Source organism: Terrapene carolina, unplaced genomic scaffold, assembly GCF_002925995.2.
Source record: "Terrapene carolina triunguis isolate 2854851 unplaced genomic scaffold, T_m_triunguis-2.0 Scaffold242, whole genome shotgun sequence".
NCBI lineage: Eukaryota > Metazoa > Chordata > Testudines > Emydidae > Terrapene > Terrapene triunguis.
In genome coordinates, this window is record NW_020664593.1 from 8,849,156 (window position 1) to 8,867,910 (window position 18,755).

At 44.6% G+C, this 18,755-nt stretch overlaps 1 protein-coding gene across 1 annotated transcript; it reads right to left on the reverse strand.

The window, feature by feature from the left end:
* Positions 1 to 344: 344 nt before the first annotated feature.
* Positions 345 to 12,030, reverse strand: TIGIT (T cell immunoreceptor with Ig and ITIM domains). Its single transcript, XM_029912773.1, has 4 exons — positions 12,023 to 12,030; positions 7,738 to 7,907; positions 6,004 to 6,371; positions 345 to 578 (listed from the first exon to the last, which is right to left on the reverse strand). Exons 1-4 carry the CDS (start codon positions 12,028 to 12,030, stop codon positions 345 to 347), a joined length of 780 nt encoding a protein of 259 aa, XP_029768633.1.
* Positions 12,031 to 18,755: the final 6,725 nt, after the last annotated feature.

The following is an 18,755-nucleotide window of genomic DNA, read 5'->3' on the forward strand; positions in this document are numbered from 1 at the left end:
ACTGGTACCCCTAGGAAACTGGCCTGAGACCTCCACGCAGCCCTTCAGTTAGTAACAACATCTTGTCACTACCAGCCTGGATGGGATTTTGAACAAAACCCTAGAAGGTAAAGGCCCTTCCCAATCTCTTGATTCATCCAGTGCAAACACCCTGAGCCTGTCTACATCAATGCTGTGTACTTCTCCCTTCCACCACCACCACCACACACACCCTTTCTCTTGACCAGCCAACCTCCAGACCGTTTTATGGGACTTGATAGGAGGAAGCAGAAAGGTTTTAACAAAAGATCTGATGCAGGATCGCTGTGCTTCCCCAAGGCCAAAACTCCCTCCTCCCCACCCAGCTACCCCATTTGTACCACAGTGCTACTGCTGCTGTGGCTTTTGTATCGCAGGACGTTGAAATAGTCGTGACCATCATCAGACTCCTCCTGAGCTCCCACGCTGCTGGCAGATGCCACGCTGGCCTCTGCTGAGCTGCCTGTGGTGGGGTTGGGTGAGCTGCAGTCCTCCCCGCTGCTGCTGGAGGGCGCCTTCTGCAGGACATGGGGTGGCACATGGATCTTCTGAGTTTGTTTCTACAAAACAAAGCCACAAGGTTTTTTTCCTCCAATCATTTTAAATCAGAGACAGCCCCAAGGGCCATTGTTCAGATCCATATTTTCCCAGAGTCTGGGCAGGATTGCTGTCTACAGGTTGAGATCAGGCTCATCCTTACATTTAAACAGCTGCTCAGGTTCCCACCATCCTTCCACCTCTTTCCTAAGAGGGGAGAGAGAGAGAGGAGGGTGGGTTATGGAGGGGTTGAGAAGGTTGGGTATGAAGGGGGCCTGAGATGTGCCCTTACACTGGTGGAGGCCCCCTGAGAAGCAACCTCACCCTTGACTGGTGTGGCGTAGGGTCCTCCATGAATCCAGCCCTCAGCCAGTATGGAATAAAACCCCTCCCATCATCCACCAGCCCCCTTGTCCAGTGAAGCAGGTACGCGCCTGTCATAACTATAAAGGGAAGGGTAACAGCCCTCCTGTGTACAATACTATAAAATCCCTCCTGGCCAGAGACACCAAAATCCTTTTACCTGTAAAGGGTTAAGAAGCTCAGGTAACCTGGCTGACACCTGACCCAAAGGACCAATAAGGATACTTTCAAATCTTGGTGGGGGGAAGACTTTTGTTTGTGCTCTTTGTTTTGGTGGGAGTTCGCTCTTGGGACTAAGAGGGACCAGACATCAATCCATGCTCTCCAAATCTTTCTGAACAAGTCTCTCATATTTCAAACTTGTAAGTACAGCCAGGCAAGGCGTGTTAGTTTTATCTTTGTTTTCTCAACTTGTAAATGTACCTTTTGCTAGGGTGTTTACCTCTGTTTGCTGTACTTTGAACCTAAGGCTAGAGGGGGGTCCTCTGGGCTCTTTACGTTTGATTACCCTGTAAAGTTATTTTCCATCCTGATTTTACAGAGATGGTGTTGACCTTTTTCTTTAATTAAAAGCCTTTTTTAATAACCTGATTGATTTTTCCTTGTTTTTAGATCCAAGGGGATTGGGTCTGGATCCACCAGGAGTTGGTGGGAGAAAGGAGGGGGGATGGTTAATTTCTCCTTGTTTTAAGATCCAAGGGGTTGGATCTGTGTTCACCAGGGAGTTGGTGGAAGAATCTCTCCAGGCTACCCAGGGAAGGGAGTTAGCCCATTGGGAGTGGTGGCAGCGGACCAGATCTAAGCTGGTAGTTAAGCTTAGAAGTTTTCATGCAGGCCCCCACATCTGTACCCTAAAGTTCAGAGTGGGGAAGGAGCCTTGACAGGGCCCATGAGATGTGCCCACATATTTGACAGCTGACAGATTGGGGCCCCCATCTGACATGCCCTCACACCTAGCTGGGGACCCCAATCTTAGCCAGTGGGATGGGCATGGGGTCTGAAATGGACCCTCACATTCAGACCATTCCTGCAGTAGTTGAGAGGTCTCCACATAGTAGCTAGTGAAATGAAAGAGGGGTGATTACTGAGACACACTGTCACACTTCAGGGGAGCCTGAAATATGCTCTCAGCAAGCAGTCTGAAAGAAAGGGGGCCCAAATATACACCCCGTTCTCTGTTGACTCTGAAAAGGTCTCTCACACTCATCTAAGGGGGGATGCTGAGATGCATTCAGCCCAGATGGGGAAACATGAACTGTGCCTTCACCCTCAGCTAGGGGAATGAGGAGGGACCCCAGATATTCCATCATAGTCAGCCACAGGATGGGTGATATGAAAATTCCCTCACACTCAGCCCAGGTGTATTAGCGTGGTCAGCAGAGCCCTTACACTCACTGGGGAGGGAATTAGGGGCCATAGCAAAGCCCTCAGTCTGAGCTGGGTGCTGAGTTACTAGGGCACAGGGGCTGAGATGATTTCTTGGCCATGCGGTGGGGATTTTTCAGCAGATGCTCAAAATTCAGCCAAATCAAGTGAGTTCCTGAGGCTGTGGGCAGCAGAGCCAGTTTAAGGTCAATACACTAGGAAGCACAATGAGCAACTCTAAGTGAATGCTGGAGTTGGGGACAGCAGAGATCTGTCCACTTAGATGCCATGTTTCCCATCAAAGTTACTCTGCATCTTTGTGTTTAATCCAGTCAATGTAATTAAAGATTCAATAGCTAAGAAAAGTAATGGGATGAGTGGAAGGGGAGCTGGTGACCTTATTGGGACTAACTTCCGGTTACCTTTCTCCTGAGGATCCAGACTATGAAACACACTAGGAGCAGAACTCCCAATATCAGGCTGATGATTATGTATGGAAGGTTCTTCCAAAGGGTCATCTCCTCTGATGCTCCTGAAATTAAGTGAAGAGAAATGTGAGTTTGGCATCAAAATCACCCTTGGCCACATTCACCAAAGGCATGCAGACAGGGGTACAAGGCTACAGCTGTGATCCTCAGGCCTGATGCTAATCTTACACTTATTTTACACTAGTATAACACCATTGACTTCAGGAGAGTTACTCCTCAATGACGGTTGTTTTAATGAAATCAGAATCAGGCCCCACGTGTCCAGGCTTGACAAAGAAACCCTGATGGGAGGGCACTCTACCTCCTTCTTCCTCAGGACAGTCTGGATCTTCCTCCAACTGGTTTCATCTTAAACAATGCTGGGGGTAAAACCTGGTGACTATAAATGCCCCATGGAGACCACCTTGTTTAATTATTTCATGCATAATACAACTCAAAGATATGCTGTATCCAGCTCAGGACATTGAATCCTGCAGCCTACGTCAGTTTCCGTTTCTGTGTAAGCAAAGCATCTCCGTGAGAAGAGGCACTGCTGACAACTGTACCAAGTCTTTCTTACTCCAGCAGAGATCACGGGTACACATGTGCACCAACACTTCAATGGGGCGCCCCGTCCTACATTGACTGTGCTCAGGACCTCCTAGGAGAAGCGCTCATACCACTGCACAATCAGCCTGTAGTGAACTGCCTGAAATAAACCTGGGCTCTAACGCCAACCTTGAGTAAAACACAAAAGCAACCTGTCCAACTGTCACCAAAACAATTCTTTTTTCAAATCTCACTTTGGTAGGTTGCCTGCCATAAGCTGATATTTTAATACCCCAAAGGTTCTTCCTATTGACAAGGTAACGAATAACTGTATCCCGAGATACAGAACCTGCAAGGCCAATGTCATTGTTGGTAGTTGTTGAACATTAGATTATTACCACCAAGTGACAATTGTTTTTGGAAAGCCCTGGAGAACTGGCTACCAAAGGACCGGGTGGGGAGAGCGGGATGGGAAAAGGAGGCAAACATGGTACCAATCTGCTAAAAAGAAAAGAAGAGTGATTCTGGCAGTTACCGCCCTGGAATTCTGACTTCTAGCTCTAAGAAATTGTAAGTGGTATTCCTTGGTCTCAACAAGTGGCCCACCCTCTGGCCCCTGTAGCCCTGGATTTGAGGCGTGTATATATCCCAGAATGTGATCAAGCTACGTGCAACCATATTATGTGCATTTAGCCACCCTGAATTAATAAAATAGACCCCACCACATAGTTAAGGGTTAATTTGGAGACAGGCTTTCAGAACCAAGGTCAAAACTAGCTACAGTTTCTGCTAATCAGAATGGGAGAAGGGGACAGACAAATAAACAACTGAGTCTGAAAACCTCGGTGGCTGGAAAACCTTGAATCTAGATGCCGTTGATATTAAAAGTTTATTGAAAATTAGAAAAGTGATGATACAGTAGGGGTCATTATGACCTATATGTTTTGTAGACGTTAGTTATAAAAGATTAGCAAATAGAGTGTACTTTGGAGCGGTCCTCTGAAGCCATCTTGAGAGACGTTTTTCCTAACACCTTTTCTCCCCAGCAGGTGAGCAACTGGCCACCACGAACCTGCTGTTAATTACTCAATACTATTCCAGATGTTAGGTAAACATCTGGTATGTTCTAAACCTATTGCTTATGTCTGCGTGTGCTTACATCTAATAAACTGCAGTGTTAGACAAGAGCCCCCTTACTTGCATTTAATCCTTGATCAGGCAGAATAGCTCTGTTCGTATTGATTTATTCCTGACCCACCTAGAGTGAAATAGTTACGTTGCCCCTGCTGGGGGTTCTGAAAACCTCGGGTAACACCCCCACAAGCTGCTGTATGCTTTCTCCCCTCTCCCCAGCAGCACCAAGCCCTTACAGGGAGAATTGTACCCTTGTATTAAGGGCAGAATTTGGCTCCAATTAGCCTTCACACTCCCTGTACGGTAGGCAAGTATTTTTGTAATTCAAGTAAACAGATCTGGCATAGCACTGGGCTAGTGGAAGGAGAAATGGCAAGTGACATTGACCACAAACAGAAAGTGACATTGACCAATCTAGCTTTATTGTCCAAGCTAAGTGAGAAGTGCAAAACGTAAACAAACAGTACACAATCCACAGAAGTGATGAAAAGTAAATTAGATCTTAAAACCTTTCAGCTTTAATAATATAATTTACTAGTAACAAAGGCAAAAGGTAAACGTTAAAAATAATAATTTTGGCCATGTCACCCATAAAATGAATCTACTCTAGAGGGTGTTCTGGATGATGCTAATTCTTCAATTGCAAAATAAACTTGTCAAAGGTGCCTAAAGGGGTAAATTTTCAAAAGTGCCTAAAACACCACTTTTAGGCTCCTAAATAGAAAAGGGTGACATTTTTTAGCTAGAACTTTTTTTCACCGAAAAATGTAGATTTGAGTCAACTGAAACATTTCAAGAAGTCATGTTCAAAAATGGTATCAATTAAAAAAATTCATTTTGAAATGTCAAGACAAAACGTTTCAATTTTTTATTTGAAGCTTTTTTGGTTTCAAAATTTACTTCAATTTTATTGTTTTAAAGGTTAACAAACCTCACAATCATTTTCAGTCAATCAAAAAGTTTCATTCTACCTGAAATGAATTAATTTTCGACTTTTTGGTTTTTCAGTACAGCCCGCAAACTGCAAAAATCAGTTATTCATGCAGCTCTTCTCCTACAGGCTTGTCTACATACACAAATTTAATCCAGAATAAGATAGGGTGTGAATTAAAACAGTTTCGCTATTCCTGATTAACTCCATGTGTGGATACTATTAGGGGTAGTCTACACTGGCACTTTACAGTGCTGCAACTTTCTCGCTCAGAGGTGTGAAAAAACACCCCCAAGCGCTGCAAGTTTCAGTGCTGCAAAGTGCCAGTGTAGACAGTGCTACAGCGCTAGGATCCGCACTCGCAGCACTGGGAGCTACGCCCCTTGTGGAGGTGAGTTTTTTAGAGCGCTGGGAGTGCTGTGCCGCGATGACACAAGCCACGTTAAAGCGCTTTAACGTTGCCAGTGTAGACAAGCCCTTATTCTGGAATAAGAGTATTTTATTACAAATTAGCTTAATCGGCTTCCAAAAAGTGCCTTATTCCCTCTGATTAACATGGAGTTAATCAGGAATTGCTATTCTGAAATAACTCCCATGTAGACAAACCCTGAGTCACTTAGGTGCTTTGGAAAATTTTACCCGCACTCCATAGATCTGAGTAATCTGTAGTTTTGTTGGCTCACCTGTCAGTTCCAGGAACATTCTCCCTTCATATATCCCATAAGGGAAGGTGTGAAATTCACAGCAGTAATCCCCAGTGTCATTGACTCCTAATAAGTGGATTGTTATCCCATACTCTGCTGCCAGCGATACCTTCTCAGTGAATGCCGGCTGGACCATGGCTTTATCTTTGCTTAGGTAAACTGCAAGCATGACCTTGTTACACCTGTTCCAGTTCACCTGCGACACAATGGCATTGGTCAAAGAGAGAGAACACCGCAGGGTGATGTTGCTGTTTTCAACTGCAGAAACATTCCCAGCTGTTAGAATTTTCTCAGTTGTGTCCCCTGGAAGACAGCAAACCAAAGCGTAGTCATGAGAGTGATGCAGTGTAGGGCTTCCCCACAGCTTGTGAGAGAGAAAGTTCATTTGATTACCTAAATTCCTACTCCACTGCAGTCATTGAACTCAGATAAAACAAGCAATAACCAAACAGGAAAGAACTATATTTGAGAAGGAAGGGAATTCTTTGTGACGGGTTCGGTCACAGAGATCCCCTTGGGATTGTCACCTGATGTGCTGAAGTTACCTCTGAGCCCGTTTTCCCTGCCAGCTTGGGATTCCAGAACCCTGCCTTGTTGAGCCAGACACGCTAGCCTGCTGCAACACAGACCCAGGGTCTGGCCCACGTCCCCAAAGCTGCAGACTTTAACTAAAAACAGCTCAGCAGGTTACTTGTCTCCAGCACCCAGACACCCAACTTCCAATGGGATCCAAACCCCCAAATAAATCCATTTTACTCTGTATAAAGCTTATACAGGGTAAATTCATAAATTGTTCACCCTCTGTATCACTGATACAGAGATATGCACAGCTGTTTGCTACCCCCAGGTATTAATCACTTACTCTGGGTTTATTAATAAACAAAAGTGATTTTATTAAGTATAAAAAGTAGGATTTAAGTTCTTTAAAGTAATAACAGCCAGAACAAAGTAAGCCACAAAGCAAAATAAAGCAAAAACACGCACATCTAAGCCTAATACATTAAGAAACTGATTACAGGCAATATCTCACCCTCAAAGATGTTCCAATAAGCTTCTTTCACAGACTAGACTCCTTCCTAGTCTGGGCCCAATCCTTTCCCCGGTACAGTCCTTGTTAGTTCCAGCAGACATCTCAGGTGGTAAGCAGGGGTTTTCTCATGACTGGCAGCCCCTTTTGTCCTGCTCCACCCCCTTTTATAGCTCTGGCACAAGGCAGGAATCTTTTGTCTGTGCTTATCCCCACCCCTACCTCATCAATGGAAAAGTACAAGGATTAAGATGGATTCCAGTATCATGTGACATGGTCATGTCACTGTAAGACCCCTAGTCTCCATTCTTCCTGGGTTGGCCCACATGTACACAAGAAGGTTTGCAAGTAAATAAACTATTTACAACCAATTGTCCTAGTCAATGGGAGCCATCAAGATTTTAAACCACCATTAATGGCCCACACTTTTCATAATTACAATAGGACCTCAGAGTTATACTTCATATTTCTAGCTTCAGATACAAGAATAATACATGCATACAAATAGGAGGAATATGTTCAGTAGTTTATAACCTTTGTTATGATACCTTACAAGAGACCTTTTGCATAAAGCATATTCCAGTTACATCATATTTACACTCATAAGCATATTTCCATAAAACCTATGGAGTGCAACGTCACATTCTTCTCTTATTCTAAGGGAAGATGGTCCCAGAAGAGGAGGGCTCAGATCTGTTGGTGGAGCAATGTATGGAAGCCCAGGATTGAGTGATAATAGAAGACCAAATTGCTGAGGAAGGATTTTCTTCCAGTCAGGGAAGACGGAGATACGCTTATATAGCAGTATGCAACTGCCATAAAGAAGCATCACAAAAATTTCAGATTAGCACTCAAATGTCCAGGTTCTTATCTCAAACTCATTTAAATTATCAAACCTCCTTTGGCCTGGAATTTGGGAAAAGCCAGATTTGAAATATTTGGTTTCAGAAGGTTTGGAAATATCAACAACAGTTTTTTGGAGAATTGGGTTTTTGTTTATTTATTTGGTTGACTGTTTGGTTTTTTGGGGGGTGGGGGGAGATTGTGGGCAGTTTACTCTTATCTTTGAAGCACTATGTACAGAATCCTGCTGGTGAAATGATACTGACTTAGATGATCCATAGTTTGATCTGCTAGGGCAACTTCTATGGGATGAAAGTCTCTTGAGTGTACAGGTAAGTTTGATTAAAAAAAAAAAACCCAACAGTTGATTCATACCACTAGTTTATGTTCCCAGTACTAACTCTCCCCCCCACACACACACCCAAAATTCCTTCCTGTCCTCACAATTTCACTGGACTTAAAAACTGGAAACAGATGCAAAATCTAGTTGTGCAGTCACTCATTCATTTAGATTGGTGCAGGCATTGTGGCCAGAGCAAAATAACCAAGAGATGGCTCCTGGACTCTGTTCCTAGCTCTACTACTGACTCCCTGTGTGGCTTCAGGTAAATCACTTAACTGCCTCATGCCTCAGTTTCCCCATATGTAAACCAAGGACAGTAATACATCTCTGAGTTACTGCAAGGTTTAAATCATCAATGTGTAAAGTGCTTTGATACTAGAGATGTCCAAATAACTGAATATTCAGTTCAGGGGCAGGTCTGAAAAACAAAAATTCTCTTTGGGTCAACCCAAAACAAAAGTGTTCCAAAAATTCCAAAATAAAAACATTTTGACTTTTTATTTTGAAAGATATTTTGTTTTGGAAATGCCAAAATGAACCATTTCAGCATTTCTGATTTTTAAAAGAACCAACACAATTGTCCAAAACTGATCTGAATTCATTAATTGTATTGATCAGCCCAAATGTACATTTTTTGCCCCCTCCCCTCCCCCCCAAAAAAAGTTTTGCGTAAAAATTTTCATCCCGCTCTAAGACCTTTGGGTGAAAGGTACTACTAATAAACAACAACAGAAAAGTTAAGTATGACCTGCATTCAGCTGTACTGAAATGCATCTTGTTTGCTTGAGTTCAGTTTACCAAACAATCTAGATTGCTCTGTATCAATGACCTGTCCTCTTCATTAAATACCATTCCCCCAATCTCTGTCATCTGCAAACTTTACCAGTAATGATTTTATGTTTACTTCAGATCTTTGATAAAAATGTTAAATAGCAGAGGGCCAAGAACCTATACCTGCAGTACCCCACTAAACCAAAAAACAACAACACACATCTTCTAAAATTACATTTTAAGGTCTCTCTGTTACCCAGTTTCTAATCCATTTAGTGTATGCCATGTTGATTTTGTATCATTCTAGTTTTTTAATCAAAGTGTCATGCAGTATCAAGTCATATGCCTTATAGCAGTCTTAAGTATATTACATCAATACTATTAGCTTTATCAACCAAATTTGTAATCTCATCAGAAAAAGATATCCAGTTCGTTTGACAAGATCTATTTTCCATAAGCCCGTGTCGATTAGCATTAATTATATTACCAGATGGCTGGGACAGAGCTAACAAGGTAGCTGTGCGGTTTTAATGTGATTCCGATAATCAGCAAGACTAAAAAGAAAGCTGCTGATGGAAAAAAGAAGAGGGACCCAAATCCAAAAAAATGGTAAGACTGCCAACAAAACTACAAATAACTCAGATCTATGGACTGTGAGTTAAATTTTCCAAAGCATCTAAGTGAATCAGGGTTTATCTACATGGAAGTTATTTCAGAATAGCTATTCCTGATTAACTCTGTCTTCCTGACTCAATTTCAGATGCCACCAGCATCCAATGAAGCACAGAGAGGTCAAAACTCACTTGCCCAATGTCACCCAGCAAATGCATGGTAGAATTAGGAATAGAACTCAGGATCCCTGACTCACAAGTCTCTGCAGTAACTTATAAGAAATCATAATAAGCTAGCAAACTCCTAGAACTATACCTGAAACATGCAGGAGAGGAGCCATATGCCACAGCAGCTGTCCCAGAAGGAGAGGATAACCCATGCTACCAGAGAATCACGAAAAAAGCAGCTGCTTGCTCTGGAGACTGGCAGGGCTGCAGAACTGCAGCTGTGAAAACACCACAGCTCGAGTTGGGGGGAAAGGGAAAGAGCTTTGGGGCGGGTGGGGTGAGCCAACTCATTCTTGACGCAACACAAACCACAGAGCCATGGAGAGCGTGTTTCAGAAAAGACAACACAGAGAACGCTTTACAGCAACAACAGGTAGTGGTTACTTGTAACTGCAGGTGACTCAAACACCACTTCACTCATTAACAAAAGTGCCCTTATTTAGGCTTCCTGACCTCAAACTCTGATAAGTGGCTTACGGGAATCCTGTGATAACTGATTTGGGCAAAGCCTCTTCTTCATCCCCTTGTATGAATAATTACTTTTGAAAGATCACCATGAAGTTCCATGTCACCAGGAACTTAACCTACCAAGCAAAAAGTTTTCACCTTACAAGGAATCAGTGAGTTCCTTCAGACACTGAGTGCTAACACCGATCATGTGTATTGCTATTGCTTCGCTCCAGTTATTCCTATCACACAAAAGGCTGGTCTTAAACTGAAGCCAGCAAGTCACTGCCCTGCCCTTCAGGAAGATCTCCCATAGACTCAGGAAGATGTAGCCTCTTCCTCTTCCCTGCTGCAGCTGGGCTGAAGGGGGAGGCAACTCTCAATCCAATGTCCCCCTGAAAATAGCATAGTGGGAATGGAGGCTTGGTGTTTTGAGGTGGCCATCTGACATAAATATACAGAGATATACCTATCTCATAGAACTGGAAGGGACCCCAAAGGGTCATTGAGTCCAGCCCCCTACCTTCACTAGCAGGACCAAGTACTGATTTGTGCCCCAGATCCCTAGGTGGCCCCCTCAAGGATTGAACTCACACCCCTGGGTTTAGCAGGCCAATGCTCAAACCACTGAGCTACCCCTCCCCCCAATCATCTCTGCTTGAGGCCACACACTCTGTAAGGCTATCCTTGCTCCTACAAGCAATAGTATTGCTATCAGTACAGTTATGTACTGGTATTTGATTGGGGCTTTGCATAGAACAGTGGTTCTCAGTCAGGGATCCGGGGCCCCCTTAAGGGGGCTTCAGGGGGTCCGCCAAGCAGGGCCAGCATTAGACTCGCTGGGGCTCAGGGCAGAAAGCCGAAGCCCCACCACATGGGGTTGAAGCCCGAGGCCCTGAGCCCAGTCACCTGGGACTGAAGCTGAAGCCTGAGCAATGTAGCTTTGTGGGGACCCCTATGGCATGGAGCCCTAGGCAACTGCCCTGCTTGCTACCCCCTAATGCCGGCCCTGGCTTTTATATGCAGAAAAACAGTTGTTGTGGCACAGGTGGACCATGGAGTCTTTCTATCGTGTTGGGGGGGCCTCCGAAAGAAAAAGGTTGAGAACCCCTGGCATAGAAAACAAAACAGCCAAGGAGTTTCAACTGTAGTCTGCTGCCTGCATGCCCATGTCATTCAGCTGTATTCTACTGTAGTGCAGAATGGCTGAATGACATGGCCATGCAGGCCGCTTGTCTAGATGTGCTTTTGCTATTCAAGCACCTCATGTCTTTGCCAGTTAATTATTACTGTTTCAGAGAGATAGAGAGTACAAGTGAGCTCCCACAGTGTCTCAGGTAGTTCTAGATCTTCCCTGTCTCCAGCACTTCTCAGGGTTAGAGGACAATGGCAGGACTGATTTGTTGTTCTGTCCTGAAAGTTTTCAGGCCACAGGCCTTAACTGAAGATTTTCCCACTCTTCTCTCATTTTGCCGCTTTCTGTATTCACAGACTGAAAAGAAAGGAAGGTGAGTCTCTTCACTGCTTGGGGAGGACCATTTCTCATCTCCGGCTTCATGCTCATAAAAGCATGCTTAACAGGCTGAATTCAGAGGTGAACTAAGAAATTAGAGGGAATTTAAACTGGTGTAATTTACATCTTCTTTAAGATGGTGTAACTGACACCTCCTTACACCTGACTCACCTCGACATGGCGATCACACCAGCTTCGATGCCCTGAGATTTAGGACCTGATTAAGGTTGCCACCCTCCCGGATTGGCTGGAAGTCTTCTGGAATTGGGCTCAATCTCCCAGGGGCTACTTAAGCCAATCCGGGAGATTTTAGGCTGCTAAAAGTCTGGCAGCACCGCCTGGCCAGAGCCTGCACCCCAAGCCCCTGACCCAGTCCTGAGCCCCTTCCTGCACCTGAGCCCCCTCGCAGAGCCCACAACCCCTCCTGCAGCCCAACCCTCTGCCCCAGGCTCAGCCTGGAGCCTCTGCCCACACTCCGATCCCCTCAACCCCACCCCCCCAGCCCAGAGCCCGCACCCCAACCCCCTACCCCAGTCCGATGAAAGTGAGTGAGGGTGGGAGAGAGCGAACAACGGAGGGAGGGGGGATGGAGTGAGTGGGGGCAGGGCCTCGGAGAAGGGGCGGGGCCTCGGGTCAAGGGTGTTTGGGTTTGTGTGATTAGACAGTTGGCAACCCTAGATCTGATTCATCACTGTATTACCAAAACCTTACACCGTAACAGCACAAAGGAAGCAGATAATCTCCCCTCCCCCGCACCATTTCTGTACAGTTGCCAATAAAACCTCATTTTATTTAAAATTACCTGAATGGGGCTATTAGTTGAGACATCTATTGGCTGGCATCTTTGAGAGAGAATCTTACCCTGACCCTGGAGGCAGCAGCAGCACCAAGAGTGGGTGATAAGTAGGCCACAAAAGGTCAGAGGCTCAGTGGAGGCTGTGGCCTCCCTCCCCCAATGCTGCCAGGTGGCTGGAGAGGCCCAGAATGGACACACAGCAAAGCAAAGGACCTGGAATGTACCAAGCACTGATCACCCTCCCAAGGAAAAGGAGTTGGTCAGACATCACATTTTTGCTTACAGACCTCAAATAGAACTACGGCTGACAGGGAAAACCAGCTTCTCCCTTAGTTCAGCAGACAGGCAGCCCGGCTGTTCTTAGAGGCAGAGACTTCTGGTTAAATTTCTAGCCAAAAACAATTCTTTCCCAGTAAGGAAAAACCTTCATTTGATAACTACATCATTGGATACTTTCCTGAATTCCTCAACACCTGCTCCATCCCCCTCCACACATTTGGAAAACTCAAAAAGAGATAGATTCATAGATTCTAGGACTGGAAGGGACCTCGAGAGGTCATCGAGTCCAGTCCCCTGCCCGCATGGCAGGACCAAATACTGTCTAGACCATCCCTGATAGACATTTATCTAACCTACTCTTAAATATCTCCAGAGATGGAGATTCCACAACCTCCCTAGGCAATTTATTCCAGTGTTTAACCACCCTGACAGTTAGGAACTTTTTCCTAATGTCCAACCTAGACCTCCCTTGCTGCAGTTTAAGCCCATTGCTTCTTGTTCTATCCTCAGAGGCTAAGGTGAACAAGTTTTCTCCCTCCTCTTTATGACACCCTTTTAGATACCTGAAAACTGCTATCATGTCCCCTCTCAGTCTTCTCTTTTCCAAACTAAACAAACCCAATTCTTTCAGCCTTCAGATGAACTAACATATGAAACTTCTCCACACAAAGGTTCCCCTATGAATTGAGACTGTGTGAGAGAAATTTTAGCCCAAAAAGTAATTTGACGTGGGTGGGTGGGTGGGTGGGGAAGTTACATGCAATTGAAAATTGGAGGGTACAGTGGAAAAATCATTTCAAATTTAGTATCGTAACCACAACCCTCTACACTTATATTCTTGCAGCATGTGTGCTGGTCATTCTGTAGAAGTAGAATGTTCTTTGCACTTCAGAGGACAGCACAAGCATGGGCTGTTGACATCGGAAATGTTCCAACCACATTCTGATGAGCCCTTCTTTACATTTCGTCATTGTGCTGCTGCGCTTCGTGCACTTGCTTCTGCAGCCATCGAGTGTGGAGCAGTTTGGCTGGCTTACTTGGTTTTCAGGGGCTAGACTCGGTTTAGAAGACAGGAACAGCCATGTAGTCTCCTTACTAGCACCTGGATTTCCAGTAGCCATTAGAGCCACATGGAGAATCTAGCAAATGGGCCACCAACAAAATCTATTGGAGAGGTGGTTTCTCACAAAGTGAAGTCTTCCATATTGATTCAGTGGGCCTGATCATTTGTATGCAGAGACTATGGGCCTCTCTCTCTTCTGTGCCCACTTTCTGTGAAATGCAGGGGGGAGAGGAGGGCCTCCAAGGAGCCAGTTACATCTTCCTGATTCTCAGGCCAGCTCCAGGCTAACCCCAGCCCAGGGCTGGTAACAGGCCCCAAGGGACTATCTGAGACTAGCTGGAATGCACCAGCACTGGCCTCACCTCCTCCTGCTCTTAGCCCCACACTGTGCCTAGGAGTGTAAGCGCCAACCATGCTTGCTCTCCTGCAAGCTAAGGATTCCTCTACACTGGGGGGAATTATCAGCTGGGAAAATAGCACCAATTTCCAGCCTCTTTTGCTGCCAGAGAAGAGTACAAGGACCAGATTGCAAGAGGAAATCTGGGCCTATATCCTAAAGCACCATATAAAACGCAGCCCTGCCAATGCACCTCAGTCTTCACCAAGAGCACACACCCTGCCATTTCAATCTTGGGCTCCCTGCACAGCATGAGCAACAGCACTCCCCCTCTTCCAGTTCTCGGCCACTAACAAAACGTTGTCAATGCACCTCAGTGCTGCCGAGCAGCGCTGCAGCTAGCTCAGAGCTAGCCAGCTCTTAGCACAGCTCAGACTCTGCATTTGAATCCTGACATTCCAAGACAGCACAAACTGGCCAGGGACTTCCAAAGATTAAGACAAACTTCCTTTTCCTATGTTACGGCACAGAAATCTCCAAAAACACAGGGTTTGACAAACTGAACGAGAACATATCCCACTTCTGGAGTCTTGCCTGCCGCCAATAGTAAAACACTCACCCTTGAAGAGGTCTCTACTTGTGACCTCAACCAACACTGCTAAGGGCTTTAAGATTCAGTGGAACTGATTTAGGGCCTGAATTTTAACATCTTTTTTTAAGTCAAAAAAACATCTCTAGTTTTTGTGGGTGTGATTCTGGGGTGTGACTCCAAAGGAAAAGCAGCAAGCCATTGAACAGTAATTTTATTCCTCGTTCTTCCACTGAACTGATCTGTGACATTAGGCCAGTCACATTTTGTCTTTCCTTCCCCTCCCATCCTTTGACTTGCTTATTTAGACTGTAAGCTCTTTGAGGCAGTGATTATTTTTCACTACGTGTTTGTACAGTGCCTAGCACAATGGGGACCTTGGACACTATTGTAATATAAATCATGAACTACAACATGTGCTCCTCCACCCCCTATCATTGCAAGGACTCATTTTCTCTCTCTCTCTCTCTTTGGAATCTGTACAATTTCATCCCTACCCATACTTAAATTTTTCTTTCTGGTTGGTTATTTTTATATATGCCCTTTAAATAAGTGAACACCATGCATATATAAACAAAGTTGCTATTGAATGTGATCTCTAACTTGACTGGACTGCTTTTATTATTCTCAAGATGTTGTGTGGCCTTTACCCATATAACAACATTATAGTTTGGGTGTATGGTTTGTTTGTTTTTTGCATTTGAACTTTATTTATTTTGTCCTGACGTGTGCCTCCAGGTTGGAAAGCAGGATCATGCTTTAAATATGAATATCCAAAATGAGGGTTATTATGTATATTTTCCATATTCCCCTGGACACTAAGGTGTGCTAAGACGATGTCTGCACCAAAAAGACTGTCTAATATTGGATGATCAATATGCAGAATTTAGTGAATTTAAATACTGATGGCCATGCAGTTGTCTAGCAGATGTCAATACAGGAGACATGACTACTCCACCTCAGGTTGTCAGTGCAACTGAGGACTGGGTTTTGATGCTTAACTGAATAGGTCTTGAATTAATTAGGGAATGAATGCTATGACAATTGTGAGGACTACCTGTGTGAATTAAACATACACGACATGGTCTCCTTAGAGAAAGTTCACAACTTAAAAAAAAAATCATCTGATTGGCGATAGTAGCCATTGGATGGATAGAAATAGAATGAGACTTTCTGGAGGAACCCAACCTGGATAGTCCTGCAGGGAGCAGAATGAGGTTCCACTGTTGCATTTTATGACAGTGTGGGAGTGGAATAAGGACTGACATGCTAAGGAAGCATTTAAATTATTGAGATTTGTACAAAACATCCTCTTCTTGAACATGCTGAGAACACCATACTACTGAAACTTGACCTTTTTTGCTTGGATACTCTTATACACCCACAACAAGACCCTCATGGCAGAACTCAAGGCTATGTTTCACTGGTGCAACATGTTGTTTGAACTATGGGCTTTGCACCAGCCAGCAGAATAATTTCTATTTGTTGACCTTTCTTTTGGGGTCCACGAGAGCAATAGCAGATCTCTTCTGTGAAACAGAGACGGCCTCTGAAGACCCAGTGCTACATTAATCAGGCCTGGGAGTCATAGCCTCTTCAGTCAGAAAGGCATAAACAATATCACTACTGCGCTCTTGTTCCTATCTCTTGTATTGTCCTGGGGAGCAGCGGAAAAGGGGGGAAGACACATAGCAGGGACTTTGCGCAGATCTGCGAGAGGTCATTCACCACCTCACGTCCCACCAAATTAATTTACAATCAGGGAGCGATTTCTGGATGTCTGAGCCACTCTGCTAATCCAAAATTGCCATGTTGGCCTTGGTGTTCATCACCCCGTTGGTGGGCAATAGAGATAGCAATGGGAAACTTTGCTCTGCCTCGGACAGGAAAATTTGTCTATGGGTAGGGCCAATCATGTTCTTCCTAGTGATTTATGAAAACCCCATCAGATGTGTTGATTGTTACCACCAGAACAGATTGCTGATTCTTGGATGGCACAGTGCTCTGTGACCTCAACCAATCATTGTACCCCAGCTGGTACATGCTGTCCTCTTTCTTTCTGGTATGCATTCCCTCAACTGAATGGGGAGGTTCCCTTCAAAAAAATCTGATCTTTTACATTCTCCAGCTAAGGGAGCAGAGAATATACAATTGGACCCAGATTTCTGCCAAGGGATGAGATGGAGAGATGCAGAGGGGGATCGCTGGAAATACTGGATCGGGGGCAGCAGGAGACTCTCCCTTTTGGCTCCCGCTTTTCTTGGCCCAACTCACTCCCTGAAGCTTGGAGGGGCACCAGCTGCTGCAAATGCCTCAGAGGGGAAGCAGAGCTGATGGGACGGGCAAAGGAAGCCCTGGAGCATGGCTAGGAATTAGATGCACACATCATTGAACCAAATTGATAGTCAGAAAGTTGAAAAAAGTTTAGAATTTCCCTCAGAAAAACCTCTGAGCAAGGGTATCTGGCTGGTGGGTTTTACCCACATGCTCAGGCTCTAATTGATCACCATATTTGGGGTCAGGAAGGAATTTTCCCCGGGTCAGATTAGCAGAGACCCTGGGGTTTTTTTGCCTTCCTGTGCAGCATGGGGCACGGGTTGCTTGCAGGTTTAAACTAGTGTAAATGGTGGATTCTCTGTAACTTGAAGTCTTTAAACCATGATTTGAGGACTTCAGTAACTCAGCCAGAAGTTAGGAGTCTATTAAAAAGAGTGGGGGGTGAGGTTCTGTGGCCTATGATGAGCAGGAGGTCAGACTAGACGATCATGATGGTCCCCCTTCTGACCTTAAAGTCTATGAGGCCTGGCTGAGCCACCGACCACTGGGGAGTCAGAGAAAACTGGAGGGACCTTTGGGGCCAGGGCTTCCCCTGCTTCCAGTGACTGACAAGTCTGGTTCTGCCCCCAAGCTGGAAGCAGGCTCAAGTACCAATTGTAGCAGATCTGTGGTCCTTAGTACAACAAAGAAATAAAGATTTAAAGCTACACAAACTCATTTTTATAACTATACAAACAGTGCAGAAGTATCCATTAGGGAGACAGAAAAATACCTCTCACTATTTGGCCAAATACTGCCTTTAATTGGTGTAAATACAGGTCCCATAGCTAACACAGGAGATAAATAAGAAGTATATAAAATAATGACTGGTGTAGAGAAGTTGTGCGCTCCTATTTCTCCTCTCTCATATAGGAGACATTTGATGATGTTAAAAAGCAACCAAGTTAATACTGAAAAAAGGGGAACAAACATTCTTTTACATAACACGTAATTATCCTGTGTAACTCACTGGCACCAGGTATCATTGCAGCCAAGAGCTTAGCAGAATTCAAAAAAAGATTAGACGTTTATATGGATAATGAGAACATACATGGTTACATTAGTCTGGAAAAAATATGTATAAGGGATATTAAAAACTCTCATGCATCAGGACACCAGCCAGCTACTAACTGTCTCAGGTTAGAAAGAAGCTTCCTCTAAGGGCAAATTATTCTACAATTCTGCAATACAACGTTTCTTGCACCTTCTCCTGAAGTCTCTCTAGAACAGGCCTCTGTCTATTCTCTGTCGCTCACCATAGTATATGAGCACCTTCCAGCAGTGCATTAAGTGACATGACTAATATCGGTTACATGTGATTTGTTCTCTTCCCTCAGGAGGAGAATTGTGTGTGCAGTGTAGTGTTTTGTTTTAGCAGGGTAGTTTTTATGAACATAGGCATTACTACATTTTGGTTTTGTTGTCAAACACACAATACTGGACTAGTTGGACCACTAGTGTGATCCAAACAGCTTTTCTGAAATGGTCTGACCTATCTGGAGTGAAATACTTGTCTGAGCCCAA